A 23,291-nucleotide genomic window follows, 5' to 3' on the forward strand; every position below is an offset into this window, starting at 1 on the left:
CGCGTTTCCAAGCGATTTAAGTGATTGTCATTCTCTATACCTTTACACTCTATATCACTCCAACGATCATCTCTATCTCTCATCTCATAGCGGCTTCTTCTTCTTTTTCTCCTATCTTCATCTTCCCTATTGTCTCTATCTCTCATCTCATAGCGGCGTCTTCTTCTTCTCCTTTCTTCATCTTCCCTATTGTCTCTTTCATTTCTTCTCTCTCGGTGTATTTGATTTCTTCTCACACCGTAATCATACCTCTTATGCCTGTCATCCCTTCCTCTTACTTCTTCCCGATGTTGTGGTTTTGACCTTTCCGTGATGCTATTTAGGCTGCGCTTCTTCTTCACAGATCGAGCATAGATGCTTGACCTGAGTTGCTTCGCATCGTTAACACTAAGATCCTCTACATAATCTACAAATGTGTAGACTTTGCATTCATGGTAAGCTTCAAAACCTTGGATTTCAACAACAATATTTTGGAGAGTGTTCTTTTCGGGATTGTAGTAGATAACATAAAACGGTTTACATGTAGAGTTCAAACTTGAAAATACAATTTCACCTGTAGCAGTCACTCCAGCAATGGTAATATCGTCGACATCAAGGTCTTTGTTCTCCGGCAAAGTGTAGATATATTCTGACCATTCATGTTTCTCCATATCCTCTAGAACCCACATACTCAACTCAATGACATGAGCATCATCATAGTTCCAATTGATAACACCTAATTTACCCTTATAGTTTATCAATGTAGTACGCCAATTATCATAAGCGAATTCTGCATCAACAAACTTGAATTTTTCAGACCTAACATCAAAGCAAACTAGCAAATTCGTTTTCCCATGAGACTTTTCATCCATTTTGTCTGCTAAGTAATACAAATCCCCATTGATGCATATCCCTGTAGAACAAACATGATGGCTTATTGGACACTGGATCCTCCTCCACCTCATATGTCCAGTTCCTAATGTCAAAATATAATGAACCGTTTCATCAAAAGTTACATAGCCCATGATTAACACTTTGTACTGCTTGTCAATCGGATCAAACCCAAAAAGGTCAGTCGACTCTCTGGACGTCATCATGCTCAGTTTAGGTAAGGTGGCATACTTTCCCGTGGTAGGGTTACATATTACTCGCACTGCCTCTCCTAATTTACACACATCAGGGAAAATTATCAAACCATCAGAAGAAGAAGCATGGCTAGTTATGCGTCCAACGAACTTCCTATGAAAATTTGCAGCTAGTACAAGAGACGACTTATCATATGGATTCTGAGGCTGAGGCGACGATAAGAAGAGCCATTCACTGCATCGTTTGATCGCAAATAAGAGACGTGGACGAGCCGAGGACTTGGTCAAGAACAACTGGGTGAAATATGGAAGGTGAAGCATGGACCCCCATAGCTTCGACAAGGTACGAAACCTAGCTACAGACTTTGCAGGCAATCTCGAGAAAATCTCCATAATGAGATCAGTTGGAATTAGTCCCAAGTTTTCTCCTCTTTTCATCGGATTCGAAGAATGTTTATTGCGTTGGGAAACCATTGGCTTCTGTTGTACGTAAGCAAGTGTTCTCTAATTAATTCACACCGGAGAAGAAAAATACAAAACTAGGGTTGAAGATGAAGCCCTAGAAAACAAAACGTAATAAACAAGAAAGATTTCCATTTTTTCTCTCCTAATTTAATTGGAAACTCTAGCCCCAACCACCCTCCCGGTTGGGCTTTGTGACCGACCATAAACAAACAAATATAAAATTTGATCACAATTAATAATAATCGCACAAAACAAGAACAATAATCTTAACATATAAAACCAGCCAACACAATGATTAAACCAAACAAAAAAAAACAATGGAATAATCTGTATATTTTTGATAAAAAGGTTTGTTTTGAACCTGTTTGTTGTTAACAACTAGTCATGAGTGCTTGTTGAGTTTAAGTAAGTAAAGCTATTGTTGTTGTTGAAGTGGCTAGTGTAACATCCAGTCATCCAGACGATCGTCCCAAATCCTTTTTATATTGGTGGATATTCTTACATGCCGATATGATTTTAAACAGATCTCAATAGGAAATTAAAATGGCTACAAACCTCTAAGTCTATCTTCAATCATATATACATGTGACTTTATATGATTGCTTAAGATTGTAGATTGTAAAACCTTTAAAGGAAATTTAGTGAAAAATGTCACTTTTAAAATTAAAGTTATAAGAAATGCCACTTTCAGTTTTTCCTTCTTAGAAATGCTATTTTTTATTTTATGCCATAGGAGTAAAAGACACTTTTACTTTTAAATTAAAGAAGAGTAATTTTTTAAACAAATTTGGAAGAATGGTATGCGTTTCAAATTTCTGGTAGACCAGATCCAACGCCCAATAAGATTTAGTCCACCCAAATTTGTCCTTCGATTTCTGAAGTGGACAAGATGCACTTGGCTGGACTTTATTTGTCCACCTACACGTCTGCTGACCGATCTTATTGTGCTTCCAGTAGACCAGATTTAACATCTGAACAGGTTTTTGTCCACCACATTATGTCTTTCGGTCTCCTTAGTAGACCATATCCGCTTGGTTGACAACACTTTTCCACCCAAATTATGTCTTCTGCTCTCTTAGTAGATTATGTCTACTTGGTTGACAACACTTGTCCACCCAAATTATGTCTTCTGCTTTCTTAGTGGTCTCTTTACTAGACTAGATCCGCTTGGTTGATAACACTTGTCCACCCAAATTATGTCCTCTGCTCTCTTAGTGGACCATGTCCACTTGGTTGGTGATACTTGTCCATCAATAACATGAAACCATTTTCTCCACCCTAAGACTTGCTGACGCATGTACCGATCTTATTGAGAAAAGCATATTTAGTCCACCGGATCTGGTCCATCGGAAAAACATTGGGTCAGATATCAGATCTGATACACTAAAATTGTATGGAGAAGGAAACAAACAGAAGAAATTCAAAATTGAGAAAATATTATACTCAACCTTGAGGGGAGCATCTCCAGAATGGAACAAAACATGTTGTGGGTTAGATCAAAATCGTGTTTTTTGAAAAATTCTTTAGTTTAAAGAAAGAAAGAAGAAAGAAAAAGAAAGAGACATGAGAGAAGAAGAGAAATGAGAAATAAATATAAAAAGGATAGTTTTGTCATTTTCAATAAATCAAAGTGGGACCTATGACATTTTAGAAAATGTTTAATTGAAAATGGCATTTTCCTTAAAGAAATGTACTGTACATGGCAGATATGATAAATTTCGGGAAAAGTGTTGATTATGCCATGAACAGTACCAATCTTTCTCTTCTATGCCACTTTGGCCAAACCCTTTTCCCGCCTGCCATAGAGGGTTCCAAAAAGTACCCTTTTGCCCTTGTCCTATTGTTCACGGCAATTAAACAATTTAAAGGAAAAAAATCTTTGTTTCTTTTTTTTTCTCTTGTTTTATCATCTTCTTCTTTGTTTCTTATTTTCTCCTCAGATGCCTCTGTCCAGATTGGAGATGATCCATGTGTTAATCGAAATTCATGTGTCAAGTCAAGGTATGGTACACCATGGATTGTTTTGTACTTCCAATTCCCATTATTAGGGTTTTGTCCAATTCTTCAATTTTGTTCTTCAACAGTCTCAAAAAATCTATTGTGCCTGCAACAGAGGACAAAAAACCTAGGATGGAAATGCAAACAAAGGCTCTCTTCTCGGAACCCACCATGTAAGTTTTGATGGACTAGATCTATTACGTACCAACTTGTCTACCGTTATTTTGTCCATCACTTGAANGTGTTAATCGAAATTCATGTGTCAAGTCAAGGTATGGTACACCATGGATTGTTTTGTACTTCCAATTCCCATTATTAGGGTTTTGTCCAATTCTTCAATTTTGTTCTTCAACAGTCTCAAAAAATCTATTGTGCCTGCAACAGAGGACAAAAAACCTAGGATGGAAATGCAAACAAAGGCTCTCTTCTCGGAACCCACCATGTAAGTTTTGATGGACTAGATCTATTACGTACCAACTTGTCTACCGTTATTTTGTCCATCACTTGAATAACTCGTCCGGTGGACTAATTATGATGTCATGTCCATTCTTCTGTTTCCTAATATGTTGTCCATCCTATATGTTTCATGTCTTATACTTCATTCAAGGATGTGTGCTGCATCACCGATGGACCAAATCCACTTTTCAGCCAGGTTTTGTCTTTTCTCTCTCGATGGACCATAACCAATAAACCAAAACTTGTCCATTTTTCTAACTAATTTTGTCTATTCTGCATATTTTTTGAAACTAGAACTGTTCAACCAGAAAATGAAACAAGTGATGCACCTATAGAAGACATCATTCACGATCTAGCCAGGTTTACACTATCGACCACACATTTTATGTTGATGGACTAGATCCGATGGACAAGATCCAGTGGAGCAGATCCTGTGGACCATATTTGATGGACAAGATCCAGTGGAGCAGATCCGGTGGACCAGATCCGGTGGACTAGACATTTTTGTTCGTCGTCAACATTGTTCTCAACCAAAACTAATAAATTCTTTATTTTCTCTCACATTTGTTTTATTTTTGATGTTATTTGTTTAAGATTAATAGTATAGATTAATGCAATTTTTTCAGTTAATAGGCCAAGGTTAATTTAGTCTTCTTACATCTCTTCCTCTTATGAAAAATGGCATTTCTTAGAAGGAATAAGAAAAGTGGCATTTTTGAGAAGTTTTTTGAAAAAAATGGCATTTCTGGCCAAAATCCCATAAATTTCTCTTGTTTAAACATCAAAGGACACACGCTGATTCTCGAATAAGAGAGTTAAGTATGAGAGCTATGGACTAACAGGAATCATGAGTGCGACACGCTTAATTTTGTCAATAGACATCTAGAAAGGGATCTCCAAGTAAAAGACTGGCACCATGTAACTCTGCTTCTTCTCCTTCTGTTTCCCTCTGACGTACACTGCAAGAAAGAAATTATTTTGGTCCTCAATGATGGTGACAAGGCAGCTATTATATGGCAGCAAAAAAACGTACGGTATATTTGGAAAAGAAAGAAAGGTTTAGTGAATTATTTTTTCGGTGTCCAAGAAGATCAAAATATGCTTTTAGTGCTCTAAAGAGGCATGCATGATAGCAAGATGGCTGGTGGTGAATTTATATGTCTGACAAGAGATACAACCACGAGCCCTTGTCAGCATCTTTAATGGTTTGGCTTGTTAGTGATAATTGAGTTTGGTCGTATGCAACATGTTTTATAGTATATACTAAGATGTGTGTATTTAATGATAGTTGTTTTGTTTCTGTTAGTAAACGAACGGTTACGACAGTAGCACTCTATATAAGTGTGTGTAATGTTTTAAGACAAAGATGTCGAGATAATAAGAGAAAAATTTTCACTCTTTAATAATGTGTTCTTTTTTATGTTTCGTCTTGTTCTGTATTTGAAGCAATGGCTTTTAGAATAATAATGCAAGAGAAAAACTCTAACATGGCTCACACCATCGAAGCATCGACCTGACTACCTCTCAATCTTTTATTCTGAAGAAATGAGTCAATATTTTTCAGATATGAATATGATATCTTAACCAAGAGCTGAAAGATGTGACTAGAAAAGAAGTCTCAAGCAGCAGGTTAAAAAATTTTTAGTTACTTAATCCATGAAATTTGCAGGTTGTAAGTATTGTACATGGTTCTACATATGTGTCACTACACCTTACTTACAAATTCTCAGGTAAATAAGAGATATTGGTTTTGTTAACCAAAAAAATGAAAATATTCGGAGCTGAAGAATCTTTAGCCAATGTGCTACAGCGGATCTTGTGACAATACATAGACTTAGAGCATCCACATTGGTTTGGTCCCTCAGATTTAATAATAATATTTTGATAGTTTCTTATTTTTAGGTTGAGCATTGGTGTCTATTTGTATTTGGTTCCCCGAATAAAATAATAATATTTTGAAAGTTTAAAGATTAATTATTTAAAGTTGAGAAAACAAAAACATACAATTAAGAAATTAATAACAGAAAACATATAACATAAAAACATAAAAACAAAAACAAACATTTTATTCAACTCATAGAAATTTTAAAATCAATCTTCATTATCCGGAAGATGTCCAAAGTTAGTCCAAATATGCTCAATCAAATCTTGTTTTAGTTGGTCATGAGCTTGTTTATCCCGAAGTCTTGTTTGACGAGTAATCGTACTGCTGATATTTGAACCCACACCGGCGGCACCAACGGTATATGTTTGATCCACATGTTCTCCGTGTTGAAATTCAGAAACAATGTTTCGGTAACTGTATGTATGTCGTTCATCTTCGACAATCATATTATGGAGTATTATGCATGATCTTATTACATTTGCCATTCTGTTTTTATCCCATAAACGAGACGGATTTTTAATAACGGCGAATCTAGCTTGCAAGACTCCAAAGGCACGCTCAACATCTTTCCTCACAGCTTCTTGTTTTTAAGAAAAGAGAGATTTTTTCCTACCTTGTGGAAGTCGGATTGATTGAATAAAAGTTGCCCAATTTGGATAAATACCATCAGTGAGATAGTACGGCAAGTTGTACTCCCTTCCGTTGACAACGAAGTTGACTTCCGGAGCTTGACCGGTTATTATGTCATCAAAAACATTAGATCGATCAAGAATATTAAGGTCGTTCATAGTACCTGGAGCTCCAAAAAAGGCATGCCATATCCAGAGGTCATACGAAGCTACTGCTTCCAACACAAATGTAGGTTTTCCGGTTGATCGTGAATACATGCCTTTCCAAGCCTNTTTAAGATTAATAGTATAGATTAATGCAATTTTTTCAGTTAATAGGCCAAGGTTAATTTAGTCTTCTTACATCTCTTCCTCTTATGAAAAATGGCATTTCTTAGAAGGAATAAGAAAAGTGGCATTTTTGAGAAGTTTTTTGAAAAAAATGGCATTTCTGGCCAAAATCCCATAAATTTCTCTTGTTTAAACATCAAAGGACACACGCTGATTCTCGAATAAGAGAGTTAAGTATGAGAGCTATGGACTAACAGGAATCATGAGTGCGACACGCTTAATTTTGTCAATAGACATCTAGAAAGGGATCTCCAAGTAAAAGACTGGCACCATGTAACTCTGCTTCTTCTCCTTCTGTTTCCCTCTGACGTACACTGCAAGAAAGAAATTATTTTGGTCCTCAATGATGGTGACAAGGCAGCTATTATATGGCAGCAAAAAAACGTACGGTATATTTGGAAAAGAAAGAAAGGTTTAGTGAATTATTTTTTCGGTGTCCAAGAAGATCAAAATATGCTTTTAGTGCTCTAAAGAGGCATGCATGATAGCAAGATGGCTGGTGGTGAATTTATATGTCTGACAAGAGATACAACCACGAGCCCTTGTCAGCATCTTTAATGGTTTGGCTTGTTAGTGATAATTGAGTTTGGTCGTATGCAACATGTTTTATAGTATATACTAAGATGTGTGTATTTAATGATAGTTGTTTTGTTTCTGTTAGTAAACGAACGGTTACGACAGTAGCACTCTATATAAGTGTGTGTAATGTTTTAAGACAAAGATGTCGAGATAATAAGAGAAAAATTTTCACTCTTTAATAATGTGTTCTTTTTTATGTTTCGTCTTGTTCTGTATTTGAAGCAATGGCTTTTAGAATAATAATGCAAGAGAAAAACTCTAACATGGCTCACACCATCGAAGCATCGACCTGACTACCTCTCAATCTTTTATTCTGAAGAAATGAGTCAATATTTTTCAGATATGAATATGATATCTTAACCAAGAGCTGAAAGATGTGACTAGAAAAGAAGTCTCAAGCAGCAGGTTAAAAAATTTTTAGTTACTTAATCCATGAAATTTGCAGGTTGTAAGTATTGTACATGGTTCTACATATGTGTCACTACACCTTACTTACAAATTCTCAGGTAAATAAGAGATATTGGTTTTGTTAACCAAAAAAATGAAAATATTCGGAGCTGAAGAATCTTTAGCCAATGTGCTACAGCGGATCTTGTGACAATACATAGACTTAGAGCATCCACATTGGTTTGGTCCCTCAGATTTAATAATAATATTTTGATAGTTTCTTATTTTTAGGTTGAGCATTGGTGTCTATTTGTATTTGGTTCCCCGAATAAAATAATAATATTTTGAAAGTTTAAAGATTAATTATTTAAAGTTGAGAAAACAAAAACATACAATTAAGAAATTAATAACAGAAAACATATAACATAAAAACATAAAAACAAAAACANAGACCATCCACAATGGTGTGGGACTTTTTTTGGTCCCCCACATTTAATACTAATATTTTGAGGGTTTCTTATTTTTAGTAGGAGCATTGGTGTGTATTTGGGTTTGGTCCCCCAAATAAAATAATATTATTTTGAAAGTTTAAAGATTAATTATTTAAAGAAAGAAAATACAAAAACATACAATTTAGAAATTAATAACATTAAAAATATAACATAAAAACATCAAAACCAAAACAAACATTTTATTCAACTCATAGAAATTTTAAAATCAAACTTCATTATCCGGAAGATGTCCAAAGTTTGTCCAAATATGCTCAATCAAATCATGTTTTAGTTGATCATGAGCTTGTTTATCCCGAAGTCTTGTTTGACGAGTAATCGTACTGCTGATATTTGAACCCACACCGGCGGCACCAACGGTAAATGTTTGATCCACATGTTCTCCGTGTTGAAATTCAGAAATAATGTTTCGGTAACTGTATGTATGTCGTTCGTCTTCGACAATCATATTATGGAGTATTATGCATGATCTTATTACATTTGCCATTTTGTTTTTATCCCATAAACGAGACGGATTTTTAATAACGGCGAATCTAGCTTGCAAGACTCCAAAGGCACGCTCAACATCTTTCCTAACAGCTTCTTGTTTTTTAGAAAAGAGAGATTTTTTCCTACCTTGTGGAAGTCGGATTGATTGAATAAAAGTTGCCCAATTTGGATAAATACCATCAGTGAGATAGTACGCCAAGTTGTACTCCCTTCCGTTGACAACAAAGTTGACTTCCGGAGCTTGACCGGTTATTATGTCATCAAAAACATTAGATCGATCAAGAATATTAAGATCGTTCATAGTACCTGGAGCTCCAAAAAAGGCATGCCATATCCAGAGGTCATACGAAGCTACTGCTTCCAACACAATTGTAGGTTTTCCGGTTGACCGTGAATACATGCCTTTCCAAGCCGTGGGACAATTCTTCCACCCCCAATGCATACAGTCAATGCTACCAATCATCCCGGGAAATCCACGCTGTTCATTCTGAAAGAGTAGTCTTTGTAGATCCTCCTGTGTAGGACGTCTTAAGTATTCATCTCCAAACACTTGGATGATGCCGGCGGTAAATTCGTGCAAACATTCTCGAGCTGTCGAAGCACCAATTCGGACATACTCGTCAACACTGTCAGACGAAGTACCATATGCCAATTGACGAATTGCTGCAGTACATTTTTGTATAGGTGAAAGACCAGCCCATCCGGTTGCATCCTGGGTTTGGGGGAAATATTCGATTTTGGTAGAGAGACATTGCACAATTCGCATGAACAGTGGCTTGTGCATGCGAAACCGTCGCGGGAATAAATATTCTGGATATGTGGGAGTGTCACTAAAATAATCATTCCAAAGATTATTGTGGCCTTCTTCCCGGTTTCGCTCGATAAAAATCCTATCGTTTGGCTAGTTTGGTTCCGGAATAATATGCAAGACATCATAAATGTTTTCTAAATAGCCCTCAAAATGATCATTGTCATCGGCTTGGTAGTGATAATGGTTTGAAGATGATCCCATTTCAAGAGAAAGGAAAAGAAATGATGAAATGACTTGTATTAAAGAGAGAAGAAGAGAAATGAAGATAAAGGAAGAGAAAGTGTTGTTGCTTTGATCTTGTTTGGTGTGAGTATTTTGTTGCTTTGATGGTGTTTCAAATGAATTTTTTGTTGCTTTGGTCTTGTTTGGTGTGAGTGAAGAGTTATCATATATATAGTGGAGTTCCATTATTTTGTAACCCGTGAGCCTCAACAAAACAAGAAAATTAACCCGTGAGCCTCAACAAAAGAAGACAATGTACCCGTGGGATAGCAAAACAAAACAACGTACATGGTTAAAAAAACAACAAGTACCCGTGAGAGACCAAAACAAAACAACATACATGATAAGAAAACAACCAGTACCCGTGTAAATCATTACACCAACATGAACAAAATACATGCGAAAATGATGATTACACCAACAACCAGCAAATCAGTTAAATTTCTTAACTTATTTTCCTTAGGCATCTCATTAACTACATTCTCCAACATAACCAGCTTCTGTTCAGTTGCGTAACTCTGATCTCTAACCTGATTGATGTCTGATTCATATTCATTGAACAATGTTAAGTAATCTACCTTCTCAGCCATCACTTCATATCGTTTATCACTGTCCCTCAACTCCTCCATTACAGCCACATCCCACCACTTGTGAATATGCATCTCTCCATCATCGACATTTGGACATGTGAAGAACCTGCAATAAATAAAGAGTTAGCATGTATACGAAACTTATACTTCAATAAAATTAAAATCATATACCTTCTGTTGTAGCAGTTGGATAGAATAGGAGTCGCACCACAGTAGCATTCCTTCCGGAATCCATGCTCCACCTCAGGTTGAAGTGGGTATTGCCTCGACTCTGCTTCATCCATACGAATCAAAGCCTCTAGCTCTCTATCCACAGTGTCCTCTGCGTACTTATCAGCCAGATTGGATGAAGAAGGCTGAGAATAGCTATAGTCCTGGCCCATTTCTTACGTAACCTGAAGATAAACAAGAAGAAGCAGATTAGTTAATGCAATAGCCGAGTTAGAGAACTAACAATCTGATTAAGTTAGTTAATACAATAGCCGAGTTACTAGAAATTAAAATAGATTTATATTGATTTAGTTTAAAACAGGAAATACAAATCAAACAGGAAATACTAAAACAGGAAATACAAATCAAACAAACAGGGATTACAAATCAAATACATAAGCCGAGATTTAACCAAGAAAAACAAACAACAAACACATGCTCTAATATCAGAAATACTGGGAGNTTGTTCATGATGATTTCTTCACTCGCACTCAAGGGTTCTTTTTTGGCTAGGAGAGTGTCTAGGATGGCCAGCTTCTGTAGTTTCTCCTTTTCAGCTAATTCCTCTTTCTTGACATCCCACATGCTCTTATACTCAGCAAGAGTCTTCACGTTTGTGGACTGAGCATTGTTCCTCTTCGCCTTGGCAGCCTTGATCCCTTCTGGCCTTTTCTCACACTCCTCAACGTTGCAGCTTGATGATTGTGAACCTTCAGCAGCTTGTTTCCTCTTTGTTGCAGGCTGAGATGGGGGCGTGTTAATAGTGTTCAGGGATAGAAATTTCTGCTCAAACCTTAACCGAAACCAACAATGTTCAAGGTTAAATCTCTTCTTATGGTCAGCGAAGTAGATATCATGTGCATTCTTTAAGATATCATTTTCAGAATGACCAGAGCTGTTCANCGTTTGTGGACTGAGCATTGTTCCTCTTCGCCTTCGCAGCCTTGATCCCTTCTGGCCTTTTCTCATACTCCTCAACGTTGCAGCTTGATGATTGTGAACCTTCAGCAGCTTGTTTCCTCTTTGTTGCAGGCTGAGATGGGGGCGTGTTAATAGTGTTCAGGGATAGAAATTTCTGCTCAAACCTTAACCGAAACCAACAATGTTCAAGGTTAAATATCTTCTTATGGTCAGCAAAGTAGATATCATGTGCATTCTTCATGATATCATTTTCAGAATGACCAGAGCTGTTCAGTCTCTCTGCAGCTGCGAATGCTGCACAGAACTTGTTAGTTTGGTCATTTATCTTGTGCCAACGCTGCTTGCAATGTGTCATCAGCATCTGTTCACCACCATTTCTAGCATGAGGAGTGTCAACATAGTATTTTTGAATCCTTTGCCAGAAACTTCCTCCCTTTTGTTGATTTGCAACGATGACATCTTTTGAAGTGTTGAGCCAAGCGGAGATCAAGACTTAATCATCAGCAGGTGTCCATATCTTTCTTGCGCTCCAATGGTGTTTCTTGCGAAAGAGTTGGCGAAGGTTGGGAGCTTTGAGGAGAAGGTTGGGAGCTGTGAGGAGAAGGTTGGGAGCTCTGTCCAGAAGGTGGATAACTTTCCCAATGAAAGTTTTCATTTAAACCACCTTCTTCTTGACTGTTAAGCAGGTTTAAGTAAGAAGAAGACTGAAAGAAGGGATTCGTAGAATCCATATGAAGAAACGAATAAGGAATAGAAGGAATGAGAAGAGAAGAGAAGAGAAGCGAGTATAGAAAGAAGATGTTACTAAATGAGTGGGGGTTACAAGTGAAAGAGATTTATGATAAGCGAGTACAAGTGAGAGATTTATGATGGAAATAGGAAGAAGATGGTTGGGGTTTAATAGGTTAAAAGGTAACTTGCAATAAGTAACAAAACATAAAGACCAAACAACCAATGTCTAATCACAATTTATGACAAGTACACATTACAACTACCAACTTAAACAAGAAACTATGAACAAACCACACCAAAATTAAATACAATAAACTACACAACAATCACAATTTATTAGAAGTACACATTACAACTACCAAATGAGAAACCTAAAATCCTTTACCAATTAAGACAAAAGCAAACGACACAACAATCACCAAATGATCCTATAATATAGTTACTATATACCAAGGATCCTTTAACAATTAAGACAAAAAAAACCAAAGTTCTAACAAAATCAATGTTAAAAACAAGAGTTAGCAACCATACGAGTACTTATCATAAACCTAATACGACACAACAATCACAACAATACTTAACAATAACCCTAATACTTAATTCGATAACCCTAATACGACACAACAATCACAACAATACTTAACAATCCACAATCACCGAATACTTAACAATCAACAAACGACACAACAATCACAACAATACTTAACAATCCACAATCACCGAATACTTAACAATCAACAAACGACACAACAATCACGAAGCCAAAGCAACAAATAACCCTAATTCAATAACCCTAATTCAATAACCCTAATTCAATAACCCTAATACAATAACCCTAATTCATAAACCTTAATTCGATAATCCCAAATCTCTAACCCTAATTCGATAATCCCAAATCTTTAACCCTAATTCGATAATCAGCAATAATGAGAGAAATCTCATATTGGGGGAAGAAGACATACCTCAATTACCACGATTGAACCGCCGGACAAGCATCGGGAGACAGAGAAGATCGGATCGCCGGACAAGCTTCGGGAGAGAAGATCGAATCGCCGAACAAGCTTCGAGACAGATGTTCGGACCGGCTTTGGGAGAAACAGAAGATCGGCTTCGGTATTTTGTAAAGAAATTCCGGTGAGAAGACAATCAGCTTCGTGATATTGTCGATGATGTGTATCGCCTTTGTCCTCGCCGTCGAGAGAAGAAAGAAGTTGAACAAAATTTGTCTCGACAAATTTTTTTGGTTTAACCCTAGAGAATTCAACAGCCAATCATAATAGACTATGTGGCGAAGAAGACGGACGAAAAACGTCCTATAATAAGAACCGATTTTTCAATAATGGGCCTTTTAGAATTAAATTAAATCCATAAAAAAACCAGGGACGGACCGAATCGACGGTGTTGCCCATGGTCTTATATTGTATGTCTATCTTCATTTGTAGGCGTTATTGCAAGCTTGTGAGTTTGAGCCATTTTTTTGTAGGCGTTATTCATATTCGGGATTGTAGAAAACAGAAAAGGGTTCACATGTAAATTTCCAGCTTGACAATACAATTTCACCTACAGCAGTCACCCCAGCAAGAACAATAAAAAGGTCTTTACTCACGGGTAAAGTGTAGACATATTTTAACCATCCATGTTTATCCATATCCTCTAGAACAACAGCTAATTTACCAATCTAATAGGGCATTTACAAAAGCATTCTGCATCAACAAACTTAAAATTTTCTAACCTAACATCAAAGCAAACTAGCAAATAAGTATTATCATTAGAGGTTTTATCAACTGTGCAAGCTAAGTAATACAAAACTCCATTATCCCTTCAAAAATAGCAATATGGATTAAGGGACACTGGATCCTCCTCCACCTCATTTTACCAGTTCCTAATGTCAGAATACGATGAACCGTTGGACGATATGGTAGGTTCATGATCAGCACTTTGTATTGCTTGTCAATTGGATCAAACCCAAAAAATTCAAGCTCAATTACGTAAGATGGCATACTCTTTGCGCCCGGAAATTTGTAGAGCAACTCAAAACTTAAGAAGCATTTAGCCAATGTGCTACAAAAGATCTTCTGTATATATACACAGCGGACTACTAAAAAGGCATCTCCAAGACACTTCCTCGGCAACACAGAGCAAGGTTTGAAACAAAGGCAGGTCCTAAGTAAATGCACTATGCATCTCTGGTTCTCTCTAAAATTTACAACAAAAAATGTTCTAAAATAAATTTCCACTGCTGGGCTTTGAACCCAAAATTTTTAAGAGCAACTTAGATCTTAAAAAGCATTTAGCCAATGTGTTCTAGCGGATTTTTTGTATATATATAAAGCGGACAGCTAAGAAAGGCATCTCCTAGCCGCTTCCACGGCTTTACCAAGAAGGGTTTAAAACAAAGGCGGATCCTAAGTAAAAGACTGGCACAATGCATCTCTGGTTCTCAATGAATTATACTGCCAAAAAAATAGTTTCAAAATACATTTCTGCTGCCGGGTTTTGAACCCAAAAATTTTAAGAGCAACTTAGATCTTAACAAGCATTTAGCCAATGTGCTACAGCGGATTTTTCGTATATATATAAAGCGGACTACTAAGAAAGGCATCTCCAAGCCGCATCCTTGGCTTTACCAAGAAGGGTTTGAAACAAAGGCAGCTGTCGGGCTTTAAACCCAAAAATTTGTACAGCAACTTAGAACTTAAGAAGCATTTAGCCAGTGTGCTATAGCAGATCTTTCGTCATATATACAGCTAACTAATAAAAAGACATCTCCATGACGTGCCCTCAGCATTACCAAGAAGGGTTTGAAACAAAGGTGGGTCCCAAGTAAACTGGAAAATGCATCTATTGTTCTCTCCGAAATATACTCCAAAAAAAAAATGTTCTAAAACGAATTTTTGCTACCGGGGTTTGAAACCAAAAATTTTGAGAGCAAGTTAGCTCTTAATAACCATTTAACCAATGGGTTCTAGAGGATTGTTTGCATCTATATACAGCGTACTATTAAGAAATGCATCCCCAACCCGCTTCTTCGGCTTTACCAATAACGGTTTCAAGCAAAGGGGGGTCCCAAGTAAAAGACTGGCACAATGTATCTCTAGTTCTCTCCGACATATACTGCAAAAAAAAATGTTCCAAAATAAATTTTCCGTTGTCGGGCTTTGAATCCGGAATTCTGAAGAGCAACTTGGATCTTAAGAGCTTTTAGCCAAAGTGCTACATCGGATCTTCTGAATGTATATACAGCGGGCAACTAATCAGGCATCTTCATGCCGCATCTTTGGCAATACCAAGAAGGGTTTGAAACAAAGGTGGGGCCTAAGTAAAAGACTAGCACAATGCATATACTGCATGAAAAAAAAAATTACAAAATAAATTTTCGGCTGCCGAGCATTGAACCTGGATATTTGTAGAGCAACTTAGAATTTAAGAAGCAATTAGCAAATGTGCTACAACGGATCTTTGTACATATTTACAGCGAACTACTAAAAAGACATCTCCATGCCGCTTCCTCAGCAGTATCAAAAATGGTTTGAAACCAAGGCGGGTGCTAAGTAAACTAGATCATTGTTCTCTACAAAATATACTCCAAAAAAAGAAATTTCTAAAAGAAATTTCTGCTGCCAGACTTTGAAACCAAAAATTTTAAATAGCAACTTAGCTCTTTAAAACCATTTAGCCAATGGGTGCTAGAGGATTGTTTGCATCTATATACAGCATACTACTAAAAAATGCATCCCATAGCCGCTTCCTCAGCTTTACCAAGAAAGGTTTGAAGCAAAGGCGGGTCCAAAGTAAAAGACTGGCACAATGTATCTCTAGTTCTCTCCAAGATATACTGCAAAAAAAATGTTCCAAATTAAATTTAACGCTGCCAAGCTTTGAACCCAGAATTCTGAAGAGCAACTTCGATCTCAAGAGCATTTAGCCAATGTGCTACAGCAGATCTTTTGAATGTATATACAGCGGGCAACTAATAAGGCATCTTCACGCTGCATCTTTGGCAATACCAAGAAGGGTTTGAAAAGAAGGTGGGTCCTAAGTAAAAGACTAGCACAATGCATATAATGCATGAAAAAAAAATTCCAAAATAAATTTCCCTCAACTGAGCTTTGAACCTAGATATTTGTAGAGCAACTCAGAACTTAATAAGCATTTAGCCAATGTGCTACAACGAATCTTTGTACATATTTACAGCGAACTACTAAAAAGACATCTCCATGCCGCTTCCTCAGCAGTACCAAGAAGGGTTTATAACAATGGCGGGTGCTAAGTAAACTAGATCAAATGCATCTATTGTTCTCCCCGAAATATACTCCAAAAAAAGAAATGTTCTAAAATAAATTTCTGCTGCCAGGCTTTGAAACAAAAATTTTTAAGAGCAACCAACTATACGAAGAACGGTTTGAAGCAAAGGCGTGTCCCAAGTAAAAGACTGGCACAATGTATCTCTAGTTCTCACCTACATATAATGCAAAAAAAATGTTCCAAAATGAATTTTTCGTTGCCGGATATTTGTAGAGCAACTTAGAATTTAAGAAGAATCTAGCCAATGTGCTACACCGGATCTTTGTACTTATATACAAAGAACTACTAAAAACACATCTCTATGCCGCTTCCTCAGCAGTACTAAGAAGGGTTTGAAAAAAAGGCGGGTGCCAAGTAAACTGGATCAATGCATCTATTGTTCTCTCCGAAATATACTCCAAAAAAAGAAATGTTCTAAAATAAATTTCTGCTGCCAGGCTTTGAAACCAAAAATTTTAAAAGCAACTTAGATCTTAAAAACTATTTAGCCAATAGGTTCTAGAGGATTGTTTGCATCTATATACAGCATACTACGAATAAATGCATCCCCAAACCGCTTCCTCGGCTTTCCAAAGAAAGGTTTGAAGCAAAGGAGGGTCCCAAGTAAAAGACTGGCACAATGTATCTCTAGTTCTCTCCGACATATACTGCAAAAAAAAAATGTTCCAAATAAATTTTTCGCTGCCATGCCTTGAACCCAGAGTTCTGAAGAGCAACTTCGATCTTAAGAGCATTTAGCCAATGTGCTACAGCAGATCTTTTGAACGTATATAGAGTGGGTAACTAATAAGGCATCTTAACGCTGCATCTGTGGCAATACCAAGAAGGGTTTGAAACAAAGGCGGGTCCTAAGTAAAAGACTAGCACAATGCATATACTGCATGAAAAAATAATTCCAAAAGAAGTTTTCCACTGTTGAGCTTTGAACCCAAATATTTGCAGATCAACTTATTATTTAAGAAGCATTTAGCCAATGTGCTACAACGGATCTTTGTACATATTTACAGAGAACTACTAAAAAGACATCTCCATGCCGCTTCCTAAGCAGTACCAAGAATGGTCTGAAAAAAGGTGGGTGCTAAGTAAACTAGATAAATGCATATATTGTTCTCTTGATAGGATCTCCCTAGGATAGAAACTCTGATGAAGGCTGTAGACTGATGAATGATGATGAGACTCAGTGATGATGGTGTGGAAGTGGCAAATACGGTGGAGAGGATGATGCGAGATCGTGAATATTGAGGGATATGGTGATGATCGAATGATAGAACAATGATTAGATGGAGATAGATTATTTGGGTGGTGATATGGATTGTAACAAGTGAAGAGTTTCTGAATCACAAAGTGTATAGAAACCCAGAAATCAAGAACGCATTCAAGAATTCAAATTGAGAGAAGAAAGTTCACAAAACGTGTTTACAACATACTTCTTCGCTAAAGAACAAAAGAGGCGTAGCTTTGGGTTTTAAACACCCTAGGGCTCGACACTCCAAACAACAAGAAGTGCAAAACTAAAACAACAAGACGTTTTAAGGAAATAAGAAAACAGCAAAACGTCCAAGTGACCTGTAGTACTACGGAAGTCACTTGAATTAGTACAGAAGTACATTATTCCCCTTTGGTAATGATTTCTAGATAACTCGACGTAGTGATCCATTTGCCTCATTAAAAACCATGCTGAGAAAACCCATTGGGACAAAACTCAGCTATGGGAAAAAGAGTACAAACTTCACACCTAAGTTACCTAGTCCTCATTACCGGGTGAAGTCTTCAAGGTGGATATGTTGAAGACTTGGATCCTTGGTAGGTTGAATGACCCGTCAACTATGAGTGAATGAGCTTCCTTGGCCATCTCCTTAGCTCTTGAACGAGTGATCCTTCCCACCACCTCCGGTTGCTCTGCAGCCTCTGGCTCCTTGCTTGCCACGATCATATCATCCTCCCCCTCTTCAAAAGGATTTGTCCTCAAATCGGAATCTGCATAATAAGGGAGCAAGTCAGAAACATTGAATGTAGATGATATGGTATACTTACCTTGAAGATCAATCTGATATGCATTGTCATTGATCCTCCTGATGACTTCAAATGGGCCATCAGCTCGTGGTAGAAGCTTGCTCTTCCTCTCTTCTGGGAACCTTTCCTTGCGTAAGTGAATCCACACTAAGTCTCCTTCTTCAAAGATGAGCTCCTTTCTACCCTTGTTCGCATGCTTCTCATATTGCTTGGTCCTTTTCTCTATGTTCTCCTTAGCTTTAGCATGTATCCTCCTCACCTGTTCAGCCTTTTCTTTGCCATCAAAGCTACACTTCACACTTAAAGGTAAAGGAATCAAGTCTAGAGGTGATTGTGGATTAAAACCATAGACAATTTCAAAAGGAGAAAATAGGGTAGCAGAATGCTTAGCGTGATTGTATGCGAACTCCACATGTGGGACACATTCTTCCCATGATTTGAGGTTGCTTCTCACTAAGGTCCTGAGGAGTGTAGATAGCGTCCTGTTCACCACTTCGGTTTGTCCATCTGTTTGCGGGTGACATGTGGTTGAGAATGATAGCTTGGTTCCTAGTTTAGCCCATAACGTCCTCCAGAAGTGTCCTAGAAACTTGGTATCTCGGTCTGAAACAATTACTTGAGGCATTCCATGTAGGCGTACTACTTCCCTGAAAAACAAGTTAGCTACAATAACAGCATCGTCCGTCTTGTGACTTGCAATGAAGTGAGCCATCTTGCTAAACCTGTCAACCACAACAAAAATAGAATCTCTACCATTTCTGGTTCGAGGTAAGCCAAGAACAAAATCCATAGAAATATGAGTCCAAGGTTGAGAAGGAATCGGTAGAGGAGTGTACAAGCCGTGAGGCTGTACCTTACCCTTCGCCATTTTGCAGATATGGCACCTAGAACAAACCTTCTCAACGTCTTTCTTCATTTGAGGCCAATAGAAGTGTTCTTGCAGTCCAAGTAGAGTCTTTGACACTCCGAAATGTCCAGCTAGTCCACCTCCGTGAGCTTCTTTGATCAGCAGCTCCCTCATGGATCCTCTTGGTATACACAATCTATCCTTAAAGAACAGATATCCATCCTGCCTATAATAGTTTTCAAAAGCAAACTTATGGCATTTGCCATAGCTCTCAGCAAAATCAATGTCAGTCTCATAAAGTCCTACTACTTCAGCAAAACCTTCTAACTTAGAAGACAAAGTAGAAACGAGAGTTTACCTCATGGATAATGCATCGGCGACTACATTATCCTTACCTTTCTTGTACTTAACCGTGTAGGGAAAAGTCTCAATGAACTCCATCCATCTAGCATGTCTCTTATTGAGCTTCTGTTGTCCTTTGAGATGCTTCAGGGACTCGTGATCAGTGTGAATAACGAACTCCTTGGGCCACAGGTAATGCTGCCACGTTTGAAGAGCCCAAACTAAGGCGTACAGTTCCTTGTCATATGTAGGATAGTTCAATGTCGATCCTCCTAGTTTCTCACTGAAGTAAGCTACTGGCTTCCTGTCCTGCATCAAAACAGCACCTATACCCACTCCGGAAGCATCACATTCAATCTCAAAAGTTTTCATAAAATCAGGAAGTAAGAGAATAGGGGCAGAGATAAGCTTCTCTTTTAAGGTTGAAAACGCCTTCTCTTGTGCTTCCTCCCATCTGAATCCTACATCCTTCTTGACATCTTCTGTAAGTGGCGCTGCAATAGTACTGAAGTCTTGCACAAATCGCCTGTAGAAGCCTGCTAGTCCATGAAAGCTCCTGACTTCTGCCACATTTTTAGGTGTTGGCCACTCCTTGATAGCCTTGACCTTCTCATCGTCCACTCTAACTCCTTCTGCACTGACAACAAAGCCTAGAAAAACAACCTCAGTAGTACAGAATGAACATTTAGAAAAATTAGCAAAGAGGGATTGAGAACGAAGAACATTTAGAACTTGGCGGATGTGTTCTAAGTGTTCTTCTAGACCTTTACTGTAGATGAGTATGTCGTCGAAATACACAACCACAAAGATGCCTATGAACGGTCTGAGAGCATGATTCATTAATCGCATGAAGGTGCTAGGAGCATTGGTGAGACCAAACGGCATGACTAGCCATTCGTAGAGCCCTTGCTTGGTCTTGAAAGCTGTTTTCCATTCATCTCCTTCCTTCATTCTGATCTGATGATACCCACTCTTCAAATCTATCTTTGAGAAGACTGTTGATCCACATAACTCATCCAACATGTCATCTAATCTCGGAATTGGGTGTCTGTACTTCACTGTGATATTGTTAATAGCTCTGCAGTCAACACACATCCTCCATGAACCATCTTTCTTTGGTACAAGCAATACTGGTACTGCACATGGACTGAGACTCTCTCGGATATGTCCCTTACTCATCAGCTCTTCTACTTGCTTCTGAAGCTCTTTAGTTTCTACTGGATTAGTTCTGTAAGCTGGTCTGTTCGGTAGAGCTGAACCTGGTACCAAATCAATCTGATGCTCTATCCCACGTATTGGAGGCAAGCCTGGAGGTATCTCTTCTGGAAACACATCCTTGTACTCCTCTATAATCTCTATCATCTCGCGTGGAAGCTCTCCTGCTGACTTAGTACTGGTGAGTGTCTCTTTGTACACAAACATGAATGTGGTCATCTCTGGATCAAATAGCTTGTTGAACTTGCTGTGATTGATGTACAGGCTGTGTGACACTTTTTCTGTATCCTTGCGGTTCATGTGAAGTTGGTCCTTGTAGATTTCGCTGGGTGTAAGCGGTAGAAGAGTAACCTTGCGTCCCTTGAACTCAAACGTTTGCTTGTTGGTGTAACCATCATGAAACACTCTTCTGTCGAACTGCCATGGTCTTCCCAAAAGGATATGACTTGATTTCATTGGAATAACATCACAAAGCAGCTCATCCTCATACTTCCCAATCGCTAGTTTCACCATCACTTGCTGCGAAACTGTCAAAGCTCCCTTGTTGTTCAACCACTGTAGCTGATAAGGTCTTGGATGTGAAGTAGTCTTGAGATTAAGCTTCTGTACCATCTCTTCACTAGCTGCATTAGTACAGCTTCCACCATCAACGATCAAGGTGCAGACCTTGTCTTGAACCATACACCGTGTGTGAAATAGGTTCTCACGCTGTCCTCTATCATCTGGGTGGACCTGAACACTTAAAGCCCTGCGTGCTACCAAAATCTCTCCCATGACTGCTGGTTCACATTCTTCACAGATTTCAGACTCTGATTCACTCTCTGAACTGTCTACTGGCACAATCTCTCCTCCTTCTTGAAGAAGAAACATCTTCTTGTTTGGACAGTCTCTGGAATAATGCCCCATTCCTTGGCATTTGAAACACCTAATATGACTTGTAGAGGTACTACTCTTGGGCTTGAAGTCGATTTTAACCTCCTCTTTGACTGTAGCTGTCACGGGTTTGCTGTCCTTGGTGAAGGCGGGTTTGCTGAACTCCCTCGGCTTGGACATGTTAGGCGTGAATGTAGACCTTACTCCCTTTCTCTTGATCTGCGATTCAATCAGCTCTGCCTTATGTACCATTTCTTGCACATCCTCATAGTCCTGCAACTCTACCTTGTCTTGAATCTCTCTGTTTAAACCCCCAAGAAACCTCGACATAACCATGTCTTCACTTTCCCTTAGATCAGCTCTGATCATAAGTGTTTCCAGCTCCTGATAGTAGTCTCTAACAGACTTAGTGCCTTGAATGAGACGCCTAAGCTTGTTAAGAATCTCCCTCTGATAGTGTGTAGGCACAAACTTCTTTCTCATCTGCGTGACTAACTGTTCCCATGTAGTGATAGCAGGCTCTCTCTGTCGATGTCTAGTAAGCCCCAACTGCTCCCACCACAACAAAGCATAGCCATTGAATTCGGATATGGCTATCTTCACCTTGTTCAACTCAAAAGTACCTTGAACCTGAAAGTTGGACTCCATCTTCCTTTCCCAGTCTAGATAAGTTTCTGGGTCATTGGTTCCATGGAAAGAAGGATACTGAATTTTAAGATGCTTCAGCTGCTGTCTCAAAGGATCATAATCCCTGCCATGATCTCTGTTTCTGTTTCTCCTCATTGTTTTTTGACTATGATCTGAAACTTCTTCTTCTTCAGAATACTCTCTATCTGACTCAATGTATATTCGATGCCCAGCTACTTGTTCAGCTCGTTGTGGGCGTATATGATCTCTGCCAGTTCTGCGTTGTTCTCTTTCTGTACCCTGAGTGCTTCTCCTCTGATTGAAACAAGTCTCTCTTCCCCCAGTAGGTGACTTAGCTGTTCTGACCCGTGTATGCTTGGAAGAGGTTCCCGCGTGAGCCTTTCCTTTAGCTAAACGAAGGGCCTCATTAGGACTAGGCGGTTCTGTAGAACTATGTTCTGAAGCACTAGATACGTGAGCTATGTCCTTGAACTGTTTCTCAAACTTGTTACTGAGCTGCTCCATCTGTTGCTGAAACTGAGTAGACATTAACTTGTTTGCTTCTGCTATTTGCTTAGACATGGCTTGATTCAAAGCTTCCATAGCTTCTGGAGATAGCTCCATTGTACCTGCAAATCAAAGAAGAAACTCGCAGTAACTTGTTCTTTGAATGAGAAACAAAAATAAACTCTAAGACTCTGAATTTTAAACAAGAAAAACACACGACTGCAGACCTAGTATCGAGCGACACCACAAGAGAATCGATCGACACCCAACCCTATAACGAACAAA

General features: G+C 38.3%; 2 protein-coding genes across 2 annotated transcripts in view; both read right to left on the bottom strand.

The window, feature by feature from the left end:
• The window catches only part of LOC104759612 (F-box protein At3g57590-like), a 2,720-nt gene extending 1,182 nt beyond the window's left edge, over positions 1–1,538 (bottom strand). The window contains exon 1 of the mRNA XM_010482522.1: positions 250–1,538. Coding sequence (XP_010480824.1) covers positions 250–1,538 — 1,289 coding nt within the window. The remainder of the gene's footprint in view (positions 1–249) is intronic.
• LOC109129912 lies at positions 8,505–10,414 on the bottom strand. The gene is made up of 2 exons (XM_019238951.1): positions 10,241–10,414; positions 8,505–9,692 (listed from the first exon to the last, which is right to left on the bottom strand). Exons 1-2 carry the CDS (start codon positions 10,412–10,414, stop codon positions 8,511–8,513), a joined length of 1,356 nt encoding a protein of 451 aa, XP_019094496.1. The 3' UTR covers positions 8,505–8,510.

This window comes from Camelina sativa, chromosome 17 (assembly GCF_000633955.1).
Source record: "Camelina sativa cultivar DH55 chromosome 17, Cs, whole genome shotgun sequence".
Lineage (NCBI taxonomy): Eukaryota > Viridiplantae > Streptophyta > Magnoliopsida > Brassicales > Brassicaceae > Camelina > Camelina sativa.